We start from the raw sequence: 21,056 nt of genomic DNA on the forward strand, positions 1-21,056 counted from the left end.
AAAAAAAAACAAACAAAAGATAGGCTGTGGGGATTTAAAGAATATCTACAAATTCTTTGACACTCCATTCAAGAGAGAGAGCCTAATTTCCCTCCTCTTGAGTGTGGTCTGGTCTTACTAACTCACTTCTAACAAACAGAATAAGGCAGAAATGATAGTGCGATTTCTGAGGCTGGATCATATAAGACATTGTGGCTTCAGTGTCTCTCTCAGATCACTTGCTCTGAGAGAAGCCAGCGGCCATGTCACAAGGACACCCAAGAGGCCATGGAGAAGCTCACATAGCAAGGAACTGAGGCCTCCTGCCAAAAGCCACATGAGGGTGCCATCCTAAAAGCAGGTCCTTGAGTGCCGTTAACCCTTCAGATGATTGCAGCCCCAGCCAGCATCTCAACTGCAACCCCCTGAGGGGCCCCGAGCCAGAACCACCCAGATAAGCCAGTCCCTAATTTTTGACCCACAGAAACTTTCAGGTAATAGAATGCTTGTTTTAGGCCATTAAATTTGGGGGTAATTTGTTACACAGTAATAGCAGCTAATGCTGCTATTTCTTTTATTTATTATTATTATTATTATTGAATACAAGGTTTTGCTCTCTCGCCCAGGCTGGAGTGCAATGGCACAACCATAGCTTACTGTGACCTCAAACTCCTGGGATCAAGCGATCCTTCCCACCTCAACCTCCCGAGTAGCTGGGACTACAGGCACACACCACTGTGCCCAGATAATTTTCTGTTTTTTGCAGAAATGAGATCTTGCCATGTTGCTCAGGCTGGTCTCAAACTCCTGGGCTCAAGTGATCCTCCTGCCTTGGCCTCCCAAAGTGCTGGGATTATTGGTGTGAGCCACTGCGTCTGGCCCTAATGCTCTCTGCCCTTGCCTCACTTGACCTCTCCTCAGTTTGTGACACTGTTGAGCGCTCCCTTCTCTACCCAGTGCTCTCTTCTTCTGGTTTCCACAGAAGTGCTCCTCCTGAGTTCTCTTTTTATTATCCTCCTGGCTAGTTTTTGTCAGTTCTCTTCATTAGCTCCTCCTCTGCTTCTTGCCCCTAAAAGACTAATGCTCCTGGCGGGGCGCGGTGGCTCCTACCTGTAATCCCCGCACTTCGGAAGGCCAAGGCAGCTGGATCACAAGGTCAGGAGTTCAAGACCAGCCTGGAGAACATAGTGAAACTGGCTGTACTAAAAATACAAAAAAATTAGCCGGGTATGGTGGCACATGCCTGTAGTCCCAGCTACTCGGGAGGCTGAGGCAGAGGTTGCAGTGAGCCAAGACCATACCACTGCACTCCAGCCTGGGTGACAGAGTGAGACTGTCTCAAAAAAAAAAAAAAAAAAAAAGAAGACTAATGCCCATAGCCTCGTCCTTTAGGCTGTTAGTGTCTTTATTCCTATCCCATATCTCACTGACTTAAACCACACCCATAGTTAGTCATAATTAAAACTAACTTTTACACCCATGCTTCTGAGCCAGACCTCGCTCCAAAGCTTCATAACTGCCTATTGGACAACTGCATTGCAATGTGGACCTGGCTTCTCATATTCATCCAAAATGGAATCATGGTCTTCACCCTCACACCTGCCCCTCTTCCTGCAGACCTTCCCACAGTGGCTGGAGCCTTTGTCCTCCCCATTGCTCAAATCAGAAATGTTGCTCCCAGCTACCCTAGACTTGTCCTCACTTGCTACTTTCAGGACCTTCAGTATTTGGCTCCAACCAACATCTTTAGTCTAATTTCTCAACTTTTTCGATAGCTTGTTCCAGCTTTACTTAATGACTTGTGGTTTCCCCCAGGCCCTGTGGTACGCACCTGTAGTCCCAGCTACTCATGAGGCTGAGGCAGGAGAATTGCTTGGGAGTTTGAGAACAGCCTGGGCAATGCAGGGGGACCCTGTCTCAAAAACAAACAAACAAAAAGAAAACTAGCCGGGTGCAGTGGCTCACACCTGTAATCCCAGCACTTTGGGAGGCCAAGGCGGGCAGATCACCCGAGGTCAGGAGTTTGAGACCAGCCTGGCCAACATGGCGAAACCCCATCTCTACTAAAAATACAAAAATTAGCCAGGTGTGGTGACACGTGCTTGTAATCCCACCTACTCAGGAAGCTGAGGCAGGAGAATTGCTTGAACTCGGGAGGCAGAGATTGCAGTGAGCCAAGATTGTGCTACTGCACTCCAGTCTGGGTGACAGAGTGGGACTCTGTCTCAGACAAAAACAAAAACAAAAGCAAATCAAAAGCAAAAAAATAATACGTGGTTTCCAAACAATTCTTGCCACTTCAAGCACTCCTATGATTTTGCACATCCTCTTTCTAGAATTTTGCCTTCCCATCCTCCATCTGTTGGCTTTCTAATTTTGTTAAGTCCTGCTTTCAAACTTCAGTGCAAGTAGCCCCTCCATCTGACTGTGCCCACGGTTCTCTGTATTTACATCTTAAAACTGTACTTGCAGAAGCCGAGTGTGGTGGCTCACACTTGTGATCCAGCTACTTGGGAGGCTGAAATGGGAGGATTGCTTGAGGTCAGGAGTTCAAGACCAGCCTGGGCAATATAGCAAGACCCTGCTCCCCCACAAAAAAACTGTACTTGTGACATCTTGAGCTTGTCTTTCCCATTCCCCATCCTTTGTTGGGGCCAATTCTCCATGGTGTTTCTACCCATCTTATGGCAGCTTTTGTCTCAGACTATCTTTCCAGGATGTTTACTTAGCAAACAGCCTTGGAAGATAATATCTCTCTCTGGGGCAGAAAACAGATTTTATTTCCTGAGCAGTATAATAATCTCCCCCTCAGGGATTGTGAACCCTGAGAATTTGAGAAATTTGAGAATTTAGAAAGTTTATTTTGCCAGGTCAGGCACAGTAGCTCACGCTTACAATCCTAGAACTTTGGGAGGCCGATGTGGGTGGATCACCTGAGGTCAGGAGTTCGAGACCAGTCTAGCCAACATGGTGAAACCCCATCTCTACTAAAAATACAGAAATCAGCTGGGTATGATGGCAGGCGCCTGTAACCCCAGCTACTTGGGAGGCTGACGCAGGAGAATCACTTGAACCTGGTAGACGGAGGGTGCAGTGAGTTGAGATTGTGCCACTTCACTCCAGTGTGGGCAAAAGAGTGAAACTCTATCTCCTCTGTCTCAAAAAAAAAAAAAAAAAAAAAAAAAAAAAAAAAAAATTGCCAGGCGTGGTGGCTCATGCCTGTAATCCCAGCACTTTGAGAGGCCAAAGCGGGCAGATCACCTGAGGTCAGGAGTTCGAAAGCAACCTGGCCAACATGGTAAAACCCTGTCTCTACTAAAAATACAAAAATTAGCCGGGCGTGGTGGTGGCGCGCCTGTAATCCCAGCTACTCAGGAGGCTGAGGCTGGAGAATCGCTTGAACCCAGGAGGCAGAGTTTGCAGAGAGCAGAGATCGCACCATTGCCCTGCAGCCTGGGCGGCAAGAGCGAAACTCAGTCTTAAAAAGAAAAAAAAAAAAAAGTTTATTTTGCCAAGGTTGAGGACACTTAACCTTGACACAGCCTCAGGAGGTCTTGATGACGTGTAACCAAGGTGGTCAGAGCACAGTTTGGTTTTATACATTTTAGGGAGATATGAGACATCAATCAACATACGTAAAATGAACATTGGTTCGGTCAAGAAAGGCAGGACAACTCAAAGTGGCCAGGAAAGGCGGGACAACTCAAAGTGGGGAGAGGGCTTCCAGGTCACAGGTAGGTGAGAGACAAATGGTTGCACTGAGTTTCTGATTAGCCTCTCCAAAGAAGGCAATCAGATATGCATTTATCTCAGTGAGCGGAAGGATGACTTTGAACAGAATGCGAGGCAGGTCTGCCCTAAGCAATTCCCAGCTTGACTTTTCCCTTTAGCTTAATGATCTTAGGGGCCCAAGATACTTTCCTTTCATAGGATGAAGGTTGGGCAGATTTGTTAGCAGCTCCTTCTAAGACAGGTGGTTTTATAAGCTTAGGGTTCCTTGGCTGGGACACCAATGCATGGTGTGCACAGCATCCACCTAACCTGCTCTGCATCACTCCTGAGGGATGCAGAGGACAGCAGAAATTGAGGCAAAACACGAAGCTTATGCTGCCTGCTGTGTCACAGGTAAGAGAGTCTTTTGTCCTTGACCCACACGTCTCATGTCTTCTGCTAGCATCTGTGAGCCTCTGAAACTATGGCAGGCTAACTTGTTAGTGTGCAAGTAGGGTAAAATTTTGGACCTTCCCCTGTTCTTGACACCTTTACACACACTTGACTGTAAGTGCCTTGAGAGTAGGGACTGTGTCTCAATGGACTTTGCTTACCCCGTGGATGACACAAAGTAGTTGCTTGTGGTAGGTAGTAACTGCCTACTAATGCAGCTTTGGTCTAAAGGACTTTGGATGTAAGCACTCAGATTTATTTACTAAATCCAGCTCTGGAAAATACTGCCATTATTCCCCTGTTTGGCCACAGATGTTCTTCCCCTGGTCCTTAGGTATTGTGTACATTCCTTGGGTTTGCAGAAGGTGAAGCCTCAGAGAAAGTGAAGTTCAGGGGGCTACAAATTGCTACAGATAATTCACATTGTGAATAAGCCCTGCTGCAGGTAGTGGAGGTGACTCATTTATCAGACTGGGTGTTTCGGAGAGGTAGTGTGCTGTGGTGCAGTTAGGATGGAAATGCCGGTCTTTGTTATTAGCCTCACAATAACATCAAACATACCAGACCATTTCCCAGAAGAGCCAAAATGATTGCAAACCGACCTGAGCTCGAATGAAGGAATGAATGAGGGCTTCTGGTGACTGATCTCTTAGAAGTAAATTCTGCTAACCTTTGCAACATAAGCCCAGTCATGACCAGGCAAGACAGCTGGCTGGGCTTGCTCATGGGAGGGAAATCTTCCAGGCTGCAGCTTTAACCTGGGTTTTGAACTGTGGAAGCCCATCTAGCCATCCTTTTCTGGTTTAGGAGGAGGGTAGAACCTTGAGAGCATTTGAGCAGACATCGCTTTCAGAGCTAGAGAAAGTCAAGGGGGAAAAGGCTTTGCTCAGAGACTATGGCTGATAGCTACTAAAGATCACTTCGTTTCATTTGTCATTTTATAAATTAAAAAACTGAGGTAGGCCGAGTGCGGTGGCTCACGCCTGTAATCCCAGCACCCTGGAAGGCTGCGGCAGGCAGATCACAAGGTCAGGAGATCGAGACCATACTGGCTAACACGGTGAAACCTCATCTCTACTAAAAATACAAAAAACTAGCGGGGCGTGGTAGCGGGCGCCTGTGATCCCAGCCACTCTGGAGGCTGAGGCAGGAGAATGGCGTGAACCCGGGAGGCAGAGCTTGCAGTGAGCCGAGAGAGCACCACTGCACTCCAGCCTGGGTGACAGAGCGAGACTCCATCTCAAAAACAAAAACCAAACCAAAAAAAAAAACAAAAAACCCAAAAAACCAAAAACAAAACAAAAACTGAGGTAGACTGGCTAAATTACTGAGATAGATGACTGCTCTATATCATTAGACTGCTCATTTTTTTTTCCTTCCTTTGGTTCTGTTAAAAGAAAAAATTACAACAAATTTAGTTTACACATCTTAATTGGCTTTTAGTTCCAATTCTACAATTGGGCAACGCTTCATTCTATAAAATGGAATGAATGTTCCAATGAGAAGAGGAAGTTGATATTACAGACAGAAAAGGGCCAAGGAAAGCAGAAACAAAACGTGGATTAGTCGGTAGAAAGTCACTTTTCTTGTAAAGGTTAAACAACATGGGACTTCTTTACGTCAGCTAAAACTGGCCTGTTTGGGGATTTTTGTTTGAGACATGGTCTTGCTCCAGTGGGCAGGCTGGAGTGCAGTAGTGGCCCCATCTAACCTTACTACAGCCTCAACCTCCCAGGCTCAAGCAATCCTCCCTCCTCAGCTTCCCAAGGAGCTGGGACTACAGGCGCCTACCACCACGCCCGGCATTTTTTTTTTTTTTTTTTTTTTTTTTTGGTAGAGACAGGGTATCCCTGTGCCTAAGCTGGTCTGGAACTCCTGAGCTCAGGCGATCCGCCCACCTTGGCATCCAAAAGTGCTGGTATTTCAGATGTGAGCCACCGCGCCCAGCCTGTTTGGGGATCTGGTTAGCATCTGTTTCTCTCCTGATTTTTTGCAAATATCCTAGCTTTGGCGTGGTAGTTTGGAGCTTCAGCATGAACCACCCCATTTTGGTTTGGTTTGATGCGCCTAATGCAGGAGCTCAGTCTAAATTAACGGCTTCCTATAGTTTATCTAACATTTTATCTAACAGCTCTGTCACCCTTCCTGCACACCCGGGGAACTTGGGTGTGCAGCATTCTAACGCCTGCTCAGGATGATACCACATTTTCTCCAGGGCCATAATCCAGAGGAAGTTGGACCCGGAGCGGGCTTGTCTCGCCAAGCTCCGGCTCCGTGCGGGTGTGAGGCAGTGCCATGCCTGAGTGGGGAGGAGCCGCGGAAGAGAAAGCCTAAGGCGGAGTGGAAATGGGTGGGGCACGCTGGGACCTGCTCACATTTGTTCAGGGAGAGGCAGTCCCGAAAAACCTCTCAGGCACACAGCCCGGCACAGCAAGGCAGTCACACCAAGGTGGGAAAAGAGGGCAGAAGAGCGCGAGGGGCTGGAGGTGGCGCCCCTGTGTCCCACTCGTTCTCACTGGGTTGGGAAAGAGAAGCTGTCCCTCAGAAGCGCAGGCTGCGCTAGTAGGATGGACGTGGGTAACGCTCAGCTGACTCCCCGCAGGCGCCCTGTGCAGGAGTTTGTTTCTGGGGCGGACCCGCACCAGCGTGTAAAGGGAGTAGGAGAGATGTACGTGACCCCGGTGGTGCGCAGCCGCGCCCTATCGCCCCGGCCACGCGCCGACGCCCCGCCCCGTCCGTGACGCGTTCGCGCGGGGCCTCCGCCCCATCCCCCTCCCGGGCGGGCGGCAGCGCGCTGCCTTCGCCGTTCCCCGCCCCCTCGCCTCTGAGGCTGCCCGGATAGCTGCCTGATTCAAGGCCCAGCAGCTTCTGCCTTCCCGATCCCCATCGACGGACCGAGGCAGCCCACCTGCAGGACCGTGGCGCTGTCGGTCCACGTGGCCGCTCCGGAGCAGGGTGGAGTTGGCAGCGGGCTGCGCTGCGGGCACAGGCGCGGCGGACAGCCCCGGGGGCAGCGGCGGGGTCCTGGCTGGGAGAGGACAGGGTTGCGGCGGGCGGAACGGTGTCTCCTTCACTTCGCCCTCCAGCCGCTGCAGCTGCAGCCGGACAGTGAGCGTGACGAGCGGCTTCAGCAGCTAGCGGAGCGGTGGCTGCGGCCCCCCTCAGGAGACCACCAGGTACCGCCGCGCCCGCCTCACGCCGACCCAGGGGCCTAGGCCGCTTCGGCCAAGCGGGAGGCCTGCGCCGGACTTGGGGTCGGCCCTGGCTTCCTAAGATGGCCGCGCTGCCCCGCGGCCCCTCGCCCCTCTCTGCCCGGGACCTCCCTTTGGCCCTTTGACCCCAGCTGACCGCACTTCTTGTCCCTCCCGCAGATTCCCCTCTTCCCACGGCCTCGCCATGGCGACCTACGGACAGACTTGCGCGCGGCGTAAGTAGAGCAGGGATCTCTGCCGGATGGGGCGGCGGGGAGTCGGAGCCTGTCGACCAGAAACCCGCAGTTTGTTTCCCTCTGTCTTTCCGAGGACTTGGAAATTCGGCCGCTTTTGGTGGTCGCCTTACCGTCTGACCACCTCTGCCGAGGAGGGGCTGGGCTGCTGGATTTCAAATAGGGGAACAAGGCCCGGGGAGTTGGTCTGTGGCCGCATGGACTTTCAGCTTTTGTACGTGTCTTTGACGTACAGAAGTAAAAGTTATTAATTGGGGATTCCGCTTTGGAGGATGGGATCAGTCACTCTTCTAGAGGAAGTAGCAGTCCTTGTGAGAGCACAAGGTCATTACATGTGCTCTTAAGGGCGTGGACGTGCTTTGTGGAATGAATGAGCTGGTGTAATGAGCTCAGATTGCCTGCCCTTAAGCAGCACAGCATTGGCTAAGGACTTGAGAGTCATATTAGTAAGTTTGAAGCGCCATTTGATATTTAGTTGATACAGACATTTGAATGAAACACAGATGGCAGTATTTTTTCAAAGTTTCAATATTTAAATTCCCAGAGTATTAAGTTCTCTTCCCACTCCAGGATGTTGGTTTTCACCTCAGCGAAGATATTAAACGACATATCAGGGACAGGGCCTAGTCTTAGGTTTTGATTTTATCTAATTTAGTTAAGTCAGCTCATCTCAGTGAATTTTAGCAGATACATATCCATGCACACAAATACTTGTTTCTTTGTACCTGTCCAGTCCTAGGAAGTGAGGCTGTAGGTAATAGACTGTTTTTCTATTTTGGAACGAATTTCCCAAGTTCGTATAACCATGGTTATCTATTTTAGAAATAATTCGTTGGTGGTATCTCCTTTATAGGTCGTTATAGTTTTAGTGTAGCTCCTGACCAGATAAAAAACATAATTCCAACACATAGGATTGCTTGAATTTTAATATCAGCAGTGGGTCGTACTCTAGTTCTTGGATAGAAGATGGGAGAATAGAGACATTAATACTGGAATTTTTTTTCTACCAGCAATGTGTATTCCTCCATCATATGCTGACCTTGGCAAAGCTGCCAGAGATATTTTCAACAAAGGATTTGGTAAGAACCTTATTTTTAAAACGTGTTAGATAAAGAGTGAAAATGTATGTTTGGGTTGCTTAGTGAAATCAGATTAATCATTGCAAATTGTAAATATCTTGCTGCTTTAAATTTAGACTTATTTATTTTTTTGAGCCTGTTGCCCAGGCTGGATGCAGTGGCACGATCATACCTCACTGTAGCCTGGACCTCCTGGACTCAAGCGATCATCTTTCCTCAGCCTCCCAAGTCCCAAGTAGCTGGGACTACAGGCACACTCTGCCACACTTGGCTAATTTTTTTATTTTTCGTAGAGGTGGTGTCTCACTGTGTTACCCAGTAAACACAGTGGCCTCTCAAAGCCTGGTTGGATTACATTATAGGCATGAGCCACTGTGCCCAGCCTTGTTTTAATTCTTCTGTTAGAAACTTAAGATGCTTACATTAAACTTCTGTGAAAATAGTTCTTTTACAGTCTACGTCCCCCTCCCCCAATTTCCCAAAATTTTTTAAAACTGTAGTTAAGAGGATTTGAGCCTTTAAGAAAAAGCGACTTGGGCTTTAATTTTTTTCAGTTATAGCTTAGGTCTTGGTTGACTAGAGTTATGATATATTACTGTTTTGCTTTTGTGGTGACTCCTAGTACTTTCCAGAGTTATGAGCTTTTTCAGGTAAATTTGGGTTTTCTTAAAGATTCTGTTCCATACCATCCCCCCCTTTATTTAGATTGTTGGAAATACCCCATTGCTGTATTATGATAAATTGGTTTTGTTTTTGTTTTTGTGTTTTTCTGAGACAGAGTCTCACTCTGTTGCCCAGGCTGGAGTGCAGTGGCGTGGTCTTGGCTCACTGTAGCCTCTGCCTCCTGGGTTCCAGCAATTCTCCTGCCTCAGCCTCTCTGGTAACTGGGATTACAGGCACGCACCACCATGCCTGGCTTTTTTTTTTTTTTTTGAGACAGAGTCTCGCTCTGTCACCCAGGCTGGAGTGCAGTGGCCGGATCTCAGCTCACTGCAAGCTCCGCCTCCCGGGTTCATGCCATTCTCCTGCCTCAGCCTCCCGAGTAGCTGGGACTACAGGCGCCTGCCACCTCGCCCGGCTAAGTTTTTGTATTTTTAGTAGAGACGGGGTTTCACTGTGTTAGCCAGGATGGTCTCGATCTCCTGACCTCGTGATCCGCCCGTCTCGGCCTCCCAAAGTGCTGGGATTACAGGCTTGAGCCACCGCGCCCGGCCTTTTTTTTCATTTTTAGTAGAGATGAGGTTTCACCATGTTGGCCAGGCTGGTTTTGAACTCCTGATCTCAAGTAATCCACCCGCCTTAACTTCCTGAAGTGCTAGGATTCCAGGCATGAGCCACCGCACCCAGCCATATCATGATAAGTTATTAGCTATTCTGAGATTTAAATTGAATGATTTTTTTTTTTTTTTTTTTTGAGACGGAGTCTCGCTCTGTCGCCCAGGCTGGAGTGCAGTGGCCGGATCTCAGCTCACTGCAAGCTCCGCCTCCCGGGTTCGGGCCATTCTCCTGTCTCAGCCTCCTGAGTAGCTGGGACTACAGGCGCCCGCCACCTCGCCCGGCTAGTTTTTTGTATTTTTTAGTAGAGACGGGGTTTCACCGTGTTAGCCAGGATGGTCTCGATCTCCTGACCTAGTGATCCGCCCGTCTCGGCCTCCCAAAGTGCTGGGATTACAGGCTTGAGCCACCGCGCCCGGCCATAAATTGAATGATTTTTAAATCTGATATTTAAGTTTAAGAATAGTTTGGGGGCTGGGCGTGTTTGCTCACGCGTGTAATCCCAGCACTTTCGGAGGCGGAGGTGGGCAGCATGAGGTCAGGAGATCGACACCATCCTGGCTAACACGGTGAAACCCCATCTCTACTAAAAATACAAAAAATTAGCCGGGTGTGGTGGCACACACCTGTAGTCCCAACTACTCGGGAGACTGAGGCAGGAGAATTGCTGGAACGTGGGAGGCAGAGGTTGCAGTGAGCCGAGATCGTGCCATTGCACTCCAGCCTGGGCGGCAGAGTGAGACTGTCTCAAAAAAAAAAGAATAGTTTGAAAGCGTTCTTTTGTGTACCAACTACCAAAAAACTAGACAAAGCAGCATAGGGATAATTCTGCCCTTTGTAAGCCAGTTTACAAAAGATGAATTTGTAACAATTTCATTTAAATATTGTATATTAACACATTTTTATCCACCTCTGAGTATGTGGAATCTTTTTGTTTTTTATGTATAGTCAACAATTGCTATGCATCTTTCATACAAAATAATCATTTTGTTTCTTTTGCTCTCTATTTGTTGAAGGTTTTGGGTTGGTGAAACTGGATGTGAAAACAAAGTCTTGCAGCGGCGTGGTGAGTGTTACTGTTGAATAAGTTCTATTGAACCTTTATAATTTTTCAACTCGTAAAATGGTCATAACTGAAAGATGTCTACCTGTTTTGTCTTAAAGAAGAGGCGGAAGTTAACTTTAAGAGATTTGCTTGTAACCTGATTTATTTTGGTCTTGAATGTGATTTCTGATTTTCACGTGGTCTTTTGTCGTGTTATGTATGCACAAGGAACTTAGGAAAGACCAGTCAGGTGGTATTCTTTACTCAGTAAGATTACACATTTGAAGGCAGGGAACCCATGAGACTTTTTTGTAACCCTTTGTCAACAATGCTCGTCAGTTATGGGCATAAAATTATCAGGAACTCTTTAATCATTTATATAATGTGTACTAATCATTTATATAATGTCCATTTTCTAGCAGTTCTCCCTGGAGAAGATTTCCACATGTATTTTGTGAGTTTAGGGAGTCCTGATCTGAATTTTTTTTTTTTTTTGGGATGGAGTCTCACTCTGTCACTTAGACTGGATTGTAGTGGTGTGATCGTGGCTCACTGCAACCTCTGCCTCTTGAGTTCAGGTGTTTCTCCTGCCTCAGCCTCTCTAGTGGCTGGAATTACAGGTGCCCACCACCCTGCCTGACTGATTTTCGTATTTTTAGTAGAGCTGGGGTTTCACCATGTTGGCCAGACTGGTCTCCAACTCTAGACCTCAGGTGATCCACCCACCTCGGCCCTGGAGAGTGCTGGGATTACAGGTGTGAGTCACCATGCCCGGCCAAGACTTTTTTTTTTTTTTTTTGAGATGGAGTCTCACTCTGTTGACCAGGCTGGAGTGCAGTGATGTGACTTGGCTCACTGCAACCTCCGCCTCCCAGGTTCATGCCATTCTCTTGCCTCAGCCTCCCGAGTAGCTGGGACTATAGGTGCCTGCCACCATGCCCAGCTAATTTTTGTATTTTTAGTAGAGACAGGGTTTCACTATGTTGGTCAGGCTGGTCTTGAACTCCTAACCTTTTGATCCGCCCGCCTCAGCCTCCCAAAGTGCTGGGATTATAGGCGTGAGCCACTGTGTCCGGCCAAGAATATTTTTTAAAGAGGTTAATATTTTGGTATTTTGGTGACTTGATAGTTGAGTGAACTGTTACAAAGGGGATAAAGTAAAATTTAACTTTCTTTGAGACAGGGTCTCACTCTGTTGCCCAGACTGGAGTGCAGTGGCACAATCTCAGCTCACTGCAGCCTCAAGCAATCTTCCCACGTCAGCCGCCCAAGCATCTGGGAGTATAGGCCCTATCATCATGCCTGAGTATTTTTTATAGTTTTTCTAGAGATGACGTTTTGCCGTGTTGCCCAGGCTGCTCTTGAATTCCTGAGCTCAAGTGATCCACCTGCCTTGGATTGACCTCCCAAAGTGCTGGGATTACAGATGTGAGCCACCATGCCCAGCTAGTAAAATTTAACTTTGTGCAATTTTTTTTACTCTAAAAATTTTTGTTTTGAGATTATTTCGGGGTGGGTATAAGTGTGTGCATATTAGAATACTATAGGTTATTTTGATATATGTATGTGTGTGTATATATAGAGAGAGAGACTTTTTTTTTTTTTTTTTGAGACCGAGTCTCGCACTGTCACCCAGGCTGGAGTGCAGTGGCATGATCTCGGCTCACTGCAAGCTCCACCTCCCAGGTTCACGCCATTCTCTTGCCTCAGCCTCCTGAGTAGCTGGAACTACAGGCACTGGCCACCACCACACCCGTCTAATTTTTTTGTGTTTTTAGTAGAGATGGGGTTTCACCATGTTAGCCAGGATGGTCTCGATCTCCTGACCTCGTGATCTGCCCTCCTCAGGCTCCCAAAGTGCTGGGATTACAGGCATGAACCACCACGCCCGGCCTGTGTAGACATTTTTGATGGAGTGCATGCAACTGATATTTATTTTAATTGTATTGTGGTTTCTTTTTTTTTTTTTTTTTTTTTCCCCCCGAGACACAGTCTTGCTCTGTCGCCCAGGCTGGAATGCAGTGGCATGATCTCAGGTTCAAGCGATTCTCCTGCCTCAACCTGAGCCTCCCAAGTAGCTGGGATTACAGGTGCTCGCCATCATGCCCTGCTAATTCTTGTATTTTTAGTAGAAACAGGGTTTTGCCATGTTGGCCAATCTGGTCTCAAACTCCTGACCTCAAGTGATCCCAAAGTGCTGGGATTACAGGCGTGAGCCACAGCGCTCGGCCTGTAGTTGTTTAAAAGCCTAGGCCTGTTGGATTTCTTTTTTTTTTTTTTTTTTTGAGACAGAGTGTCGCTCTGTCCCTGTGGCTGGAGTGCAGTGGCGCGATGTCGTCTCACTGCAAGCTCCGCCTCCCGGGTTCCCGCCATTCTCCTGCCTCAGCCTCCCGAGTAGCTGGGACTATAGGCGCCCGCAACCGCGCCCGGCTAATTTTTTGTATTTTTAGTAGAGATGGGGTTTCACCGTGGCCTCGATCTCCTGACCTTGTGATCCGTCCGCCTCGGCCTCCCAAAGTGCTGGGATTACAGGCGTGAGCCACCGGGCCCGGCCGGCCTGTTGGATTTCTGGGGTTTTACATTGATCATATCTGTCACTTGTTTTCTTTGGTCTGAAAGGAAGCCTAGGTGTTTAGTTACGATTGAATGACTTATTTGTCCAAGTTAACAGGTTACAGTGCAGTGATTTAGTGTGTTTTTTAATGTTCCTATTGTTAGTTTATTGAGGCCCCTACCGTGTTTGTTGAAACACAAAGGGCCTTCTAAAAAAGACTCAGTCCTCGTGTTTAAAAAGCTTACTTTCTAGTTGGAGAGATAAAATAAACTGAGAATACTGAGATAATTAATATCAAATACTAGATTGTTTGATAAACCAAATCTTTGTTGGAAAAGAATAGATTATTGTGTATAGGGTTAGGGAAAGTTTTATGGAAGTAGGTTTAAGAGCATGAAGGATGTATAGGAGCTGGATTAGGTGTAGCATGTTTTTACTCACATTTAATACATGTAATTGAACAGCTGTGGTATTGATCCTGTAGGTTGTCTCTGGCCCCGGATAAGTCCCATTAATACCTGGCTCTGTTTTCTTACCTGAACTGCAAAGCTACTGAGGCCACCCCAGAATGTAGAAGCCAAACTGTCTGGTGGTAAAGGGCATGAGCTGTAATCTGGCCCAACTCTGGTCCCACAGGGTGGTATTGGCTTTGTTTCTTGAGGCTTCCTTGGCATGTGTATATAGGCTGGCTCTTGATCTATGGGCTGATGGATGGCAGTGGGTGGGGCCCCAAGAGTCATTAATGTCATTCAGGATTAAAAATAGCTGCTCACACATTCCCCGTTCAAACTATCTGCTAGAAGAACCTGTTCCATATATATTGTTTTAATAATGCTTTCGTTTTCTGTGGAGCATATGAAAATGTACAAACTTTCACAGTGTCAGTTCAATTTAATCATCTGGAGGTAAGCTTTGTAATTATAGTTGCAGAAACAGACCCAAAAAAGGTAAGTGAGGCTGCTCACAGTGGCTCATTCCTGTAATCCCAGCGCTTTGGGAGGCCAAGGCAGGAGGATCACTTGAGCCCAGGAGTTCTGAGACTAACCTGGGCAACATAGCGAGACCCTGTCTCTACAAAAAAATTTAAAAATTTGCTGTGCTTGTTGGTGGGCACCTGAAGTCCCAGCTACTTGGGAGGCTGAGATAGCAGGATCGCTTCGCTTCAGCCCAGGAGTTTGAGGCTGCAGTGAGCTGTGCCTGTGGCACTGTACTCCAACCTGGGCGACAGTGAGACCCTGTCTCCAAAAAAAAAAAAAAAAACCAAAAAATGTGTCCTGCCCAGTGTGATGCGTTTAGTAAATGACATGAAGAACTGGACATCAGAACTCCTAATTTTTATATCCAGTGTTCTTTCCTAACAGGATCCAATGGTTGTTTTTTTTTTTTGAGATGGAGTCTTGCTCTGTCGCCCAGGTTGGAGTGCAGTGGCGCGATCTCAGCTCACTGCAAGCTCTGCCTCCTAGGTTCATACCATTCTTCTGCCTACAGGTGCCCACCCCCACACGCAGCTAATTTTTTGTATTTTAATAGAGATGGGGTTTTACCATGTTAGCTAGGATGGTCTTGATCTCCTGACCTCATGATCTGCCTGCCTCGGCCTCCCAAAGTGCTGGGATTACACGCGTGAGCCACCGTGCCTGGCCAATCTAATGCTTTTTTTTTTTTAATGGGAGATGGAGTCTCACTCACTCCATCACCAAGTTAGAGTGCCGTGGCACCATCTTGGCTCACTGCAACCTCAGGCTCTCAAGTTCAGGTGATTCTCCTGCCTCAGACTCCTGAGTGCTGGGATTACAGGGATGCACCACCATGCCCGGCTAATTTTTGTATGTTTAGTAGAGATGGGGTTTCACCATTTTGGCTAGGCTGGTCTCAAACTCCCTACCTCAAGTGATCGTCCCGCCTCAGCCTCCTGAAGTGCTGGGATTACAGGTGTGACCCACTGTGCCCAGCCAATACAGTGCTTTTTAGTGTAGGTATTGAGGGCTATGCTTTGACTTGAAATTCCTGTTAATGAAAGGATCTAATTTAGGAGAGTATATATAAGACCTGAGGATTTGTCTCTATCAGCAGAGCAATAGTTATACAAATGTTCTATTTTCTGAGAGAAGGATGACTGCCCTTTCCTCCTGTTGATACAGTTTTTGATATTTCTCACTCTGCAGATATCACAATTTCTGGCTGTAGTCTCTTTATTATTTTCACATCAGCTGTCTTCCTTAGGCATGGCGTGGTGATGCTTGTGATCCCAGCTACTCAGGAGGCTGAGGTATGTGGATCACTTGAGCCTGGGAGGTTGAGGCTGCAGTGAGCTGTGATCACACCACTGTGCTCCAGCTTGGGTGACAGAGGCAAGATGCTGTCTCAAACAAACAAAAATTCAGATAAGCCCTCCATATTTTTTCTTTTTCAGTTCGTGTGCAACCAGGGATTGGCACATTATTATTTTTAGACAGGGTCTCACTGTGTCACCCATGCTGAGTGCAATGGTGGGATTATGGCTCACTGCAGCTTGGACCTCCCAGGCTCAAGCCATCTTCCCACCTTGGCCTCCTGAGTAGCTGGGACTACAGGCGCACACCACCACGCTGAGCTGGTTTCTTAATTTTTGTAGAGATGGCGTCTTGCTATGTTGCCCAGGCTGGTCTCTAAGTGCTGGGATCATAGGCGTGAGCCGCCACTCTTAGTTTCCTGCTGACTTTTGAATCCCAAATAAAATCACCTTAGCAAAACCTTCCTTAAAAGATGTACAGTTGGCCGGGCGCAGTGGCTCACGTTTGTAATCCCAGCACTTTGGGAGGCCGAGGTGGTGGATCACCTGAGGTCAGGAGTTGGGAGACCAGCCTGGCCAACATAGTGAAACCCCATCTGTACTAAAAATACAAAAATCAGCTGGGTGTGGTGGTGGGCACCTGTAATCCCAGCTACTTGGGAGGCTGAGGCAGGAGAATCACTTGAACCTGGAAGGCGGAGGTTGCAGTAAGCCGAGATCACGCCACTGCATTCCAGCGTGGCGACAGAGCGGGACTCGGTCTCAAAAAAAAAAAAAAAAAAAAAGGGTGTACAGTTTGTTCACTTGAGAATTCACTACAGATGAACTTGTGATTGATTAGAAGTGTCAGCTGTATGTGAAGTGGCAGTCAGTTGCTCAAAGGCTTGTCACTCTTATATAAGCTTCAGAGAGTAGCACAGTGCAGAGGGATACGAGTGTTCAGGAAGCTAGAAAAAGGAGGATTCATGAGTTTACCAAATGTTTCAGCGGGTTGTGTGTGTGTGTGTGTGTTTGTAAGTTAGTGATGAATTCTAGGCTTATGAGAATGTTCATGAAGTTATTGATTGTCTTGTTAGGAATTTTCAACGTCTGGTTCATCTAATACAGACACTGGTAAAGTTACTGGGACCTTGGAGACCAAATACAAGTGGTGTGAGTATGGTCTGACTTTCACAGAAAAGTGGAACACTGATAACACTCTGGGAACAGAAATCGCAATTGAAGACCAGGTAACATTTTGAAAATTTTAGTATTAATTTTATTAATTATTTTTGTATTTCAAAAAAGAAAGCAAATTACTTTTCTTTCAAAATAGATTTGTCAAGGTTTGAAACTGACATTTGATACTACCTTCTCACCAAACACAGGGTAAGCACAGACATTTTTATCTGTATTACATTTAAAAGCATTTCTCTTTTGTGTATTTAGAAAAGGTGTACCTTTACTGTTTGATAGCTTCTTAAGCTACCTTGTGGTGGTGAAATCTCTGTATCTGCTTTTATTTATTTATTTGAGATGGAGTCTTCTCTGTGTCACCCAGACTGGAATGTGGTGGCATCATCTTGGCTCACTGCAACCTCCACCTCCCAGGTTCAAGCGATTCTTCTGCCTCAGCCTCCCTGAGTAGCAGGGACTACAGGTGCACGCCACCACGCCCAGCTAATTTTTGTATTTTTAGTAGAGGTAGGGTTTCGCCATGTTGGCCAGGCTGTTCTGGAACTAATGACCTCAGGTGATCTGCCTGCGTTGGCCTCCCAAAATGGTGGGATTACAGACATGAGTCACCATGCCTGGCCATTTTTTTTTTTTTTCATATTTTATTTCATCTATTTTATTTTATTTTGTTTTGTTTTGTTTTGTTTTATTTTATTTATTTTTATTTTTATTTTTATTTTTATTTTTATTTTTATTTGAGACAGAGTTTCACTCTGTCACCCAGGCTGGAGTGTAGTGGCATGATCTTGGCTCACTGCAGCCTCCGCCTCCCGGGTTCAAGTGATTCTCCTGCCTCAGCCTCCTGAGTAGCTGAGATTACAGGCGGTGTGCCACCACGCCCGCCTAATTTTTGTATTTTTAGTAGAGACAGGGTTTCACCATGTTGGTCAGGCTGGTCTTGAACTCCTGACTTTGTGATCTGCCTGCTGTGGCCTCCCAGAGTGCTGGGATTACAGGTGTGAGCCACCGCTCCCAGCCTATTTATTTATTCTCTGTCACCCAGGCTGGACTGCAATGGTGCGATCTTGGCTCACTGCAACCTTTGCCTGCTGGGTTCAAGCGATTCTCCTGCCTCAGCCTTCCGAGTAGCTGGGATTACAGGCATGTGCCACTATGCCTGACTAATTTTTTTTTGTATTTTTAGTAGAGATGGGGTTTCACCATGCTGGCCAGGCTGGTCTTGAACTCCTGACCTTAGGTGATCCACCCGCCTCAGCCTCCCACAGTGCTGAGATTTCAGGCGGGAGCCACCATGCCTGGCCTATATCTGCTTTTAGAATACTATGGTTGCTATCATTGGCTTGCCTTCAAATATTTGCCTCTTCGTTGTTGCACTAACTTGGGCAATTAATGTGTTTCTAACAGGCTTTTGTGAATGATTGTTAATTCTGCAAAGCAGTTGTAGATGGCCGTCCAGTTGCCTTGTGTCCTTGTCTTGTAGTTCATTGAGATGATTTTTTTACTCAGTTATTGTATTGCTGGTTTTTACTCCCTGGTCATACTGCAGTTCATTTAAGTCTGTTTTGTGCTCTCTTGTGCATAAGTGTGTGTACGTTTTCCCCAGTGACGTCAGTTTGTTCTTTTTCCAGAAAGAAAAGTGGTAAAATCAAGTCCTCTTACAAGAGGGAGTGTATAAACCTTGGTTGTGATGTTGACTTTGATTTTGCTGGACCTGCAATCCATGGTTCAGCTGTCTTTGGTTATGAGGGCTGGCTTGCTGGGTACCAGATGACCTTCGACAGTGCCAAATCAAAGCTGACAAGGAATAACTTTGCAGTGGGCTACAGGACTGGGGACTTCCAGCTACACACTAATGTGTAAGTATTTCTTTCATAGGATACTGTGATGTAGGCCCTCAGAGGATGATTTTGATGTCTGTCATCTCTTATTGATCTGGGTGCACCCTAAAGGATTTCTCTTAACATTTAAAAACAAAATCATTCTCGGTCATTTCTAGGGTGCCCCTTGAAAGCTTATAGTAAAAGAATGTCAATCTGACCTTTGGTGCTGAGAGAGTAAATGTTCATTTTATATGGGGTTTAATGCACTTTGTAGTTTTACATGAGGCATTAGATATTGGCAGACTGCTACCAGTATATTCATTTTAAAAGATGTGTGGGATGCTGACGTGATAGGATTGCCTAAAATGTATGGCGTTTTGTTGTTGGGGGTTTTTTTTCTTTCTTTTTCTTTTTTTGTTGAGACAGAGTTGCTCTGTGGCGATCTCAGCTCACTGCAACATCCACCTCCCGGGTTCAAACAGTTCTCCTGCCTCAGCCTCCCAAGTAGCTGGGACTACAGGCGCATGCCACCACGCCCGGCTAATTTTTGTATTTTGGTAGAGACGGAGTTTCACCATGCTGATGAGGCTGGTCTGGAACTCCTGACCTCTTGATCTGCCCACCTCCCAAATTGCTGGGTTTACAGGCATGAGCCACTGTGCCCAGCTGCTGCTGCTGTTTTTTTGTTTTTTTGGTTTGTTTTTAATTATTTTTATAGAGATGGGGTCTTGCTATGTTGCCCAGGCTTGTCTCAAACTCCTGACCTCAAGCGATCCTCCTGCCTCCACCTAAAGTGTTGGGATTATAGGCGTGAGCCACTACATCCAGCCTGGTGTTTTTACCTAAGCCCAAACTAGATAGATACATGAAAAGTACTTAAAATGTTTTTCTTTCCATTGTAAAAATTCATTGGTAAATAACAAGCACAAAGAAGAAAACCTACATTTCTCATAATCATGCCAGCTAGGTATATAATCTTTGTTAACGTTGTGGTGGTTCACCTTTTTATATGTGTGTGTATATATATGTGTTTATGAAATAACCGAAAGGCTGTATGGGAATCTCTTGTATGTTTAATACAGTGTGATAATTCCACTGAATGGATATTCTGTGGTTCATTTTACCAGTCCCTGTATGGGTATGGGTTGGGGTAAAAAACCCGTTAAAACTTGCAAGTTTTCAGTGGAACACTAAAGACCCACTTGAGCTGTAGTTTTTATTTAAATGTAATGCTACAAATCAGCCTGTGCCTTAGACATTATTACATTGTCTGTTCTAGATCTACTAATTTAAAATATCTTATAGGAATGATGGGACGGAATTTGGAGGGTCAATTTATCAGAAAGTATGTGAAGATCTTGACACTTCAGTAAACCTTGCTTGGACATCAGGTACCAACTGCACTCGTTTTGGCATTGCAGCTAAATATCAGTTGGATCCTACTGCTTCCATTTCTGTGAGTACTTTTGTGGACTTAGAAGGGAGTTTTGGTTGTGGGAATGAGTCTTTGGGTATACTGAATTATGTTGAAAATTTGAACTGATTTCACACAGTCCCCAGTTTACAGATAGATTGGCTTTAGATTTTGAAATGTTGCTTTTTTGATGAATACAGTGTTAGATGTTTTATTTCCAGGCCAGGCCGGTGGAGTTTGTTTAATCTCAAAAACTGCCGAGTTAATGTTGATAATAACCTTGAGCCATAGGCCTGTCTAAACCCAGCTATAGCTGGTGTTTTGGTAGTTCTTACCGTGTCAGAAATAATAGTGCTTTAATCCTTTTTTTTTAAGGCTCTCTTTTGTCCAGGCTGGACTGCAGTGGCACAATCATGACTCCCTGCAGCCTTGACATTCTGGGTTCAACCTCAGCCTCCTACTATTCCCAATTAATTTTTTGATGTTTTTTTGTAAGGATGGGATTTCCATATGTTGCCCATCCTAGGCTCAAGCTGTCATCCTGTCTCAGCCTCCCAAAGGAGGCTGTTGGGATTACAGGCATGAGCCACTGCACCTGGCTAGTATTTTAATCATCACTTTGTCTTTTTTTTTTTTTTTTTTTTGAGATGGAGTCTCACTCTGTCGCCCAGCCTGGGGTGCAGTAGTGCGATCTTGGCTCACTGCAAGCTCCACCTCCTGGGTTCAAGCAATTCTTCTGCCTCAGCCTCACCAGTAGCTGAGATTACAGGTGCCCGCCACCACACCTGGCTAATTTTTTTGTATTTTTTAGTAAAGACAGGATTTGTTGGCCA

At 46.3% G+C, this 21,056-nt stretch overlaps 1 protein-coding gene and 1 long non-coding RNA gene across 2 annotated transcripts in view; one reads left to right on the forward strand and one right to left on the reverse strand.

Annotated features, from left to right (window-relative positions):
- Positions 1-7,185, reverse strand: part of LOC139356278 (uncharacterized) — a 20,301-nt gene extending 13,116 nt beyond the window's left edge. The window contains exon 1 of the long non-coding RNA XR_011607853.1: positions 7,052-7,185. This is a non-coding gene — a long non-coding RNA (uncharacterized lncRNA). The remainder of the gene's footprint in view (positions 1-7,051) is intronic.
- LOC105465993 (voltage dependent anion channel 2) overlaps positions 7,173-21,056 on the forward strand; it is a 22,062-nt gene continuing 8,178 nt past the window's right edge. Inside the window, exons 1-8 of the mRNA XM_011714708.3 lie at positions 7,173-7,319; positions 7,515-7,570; positions 8,599-8,667; positions 10,959-11,008; positions 16,890-17,042; positions 17,129-17,181; positions 18,618-18,845; positions 20,115-20,265. Of these exons, the coding sequence (XP_011713010.1) occupies positions 7,540-7,570; positions 8,599-8,667; positions 10,959-11,008; positions 16,890-17,042; positions 17,129-17,181; positions 18,618-18,845; positions 20,115-20,265 (735 nt within the window). The 5' untranslated portion in view covers positions 7,173-7,319; positions 7,515-7,539. The remainder of the gene's footprint in view (positions 7,320-7,514; positions 7,571-8,598; positions 8,668-10,958; positions 11,009-16,889; positions 17,043-17,128; positions 17,182-18,617; positions 18,846-20,114; positions 20,266-21,056) is intronic.

The sequence above is a fragment of the Macaca nemestrina genome, chromosome 9 (assembly GCF_043159975.1).
Source record: "Macaca nemestrina isolate mMacNem1 chromosome 9, mMacNem.hap1, whole genome shotgun sequence".
NCBI lineage: Eukaryota > Metazoa > Chordata > Mammalia > Primates > Cercopithecidae > Macaca > Macaca nemestrina.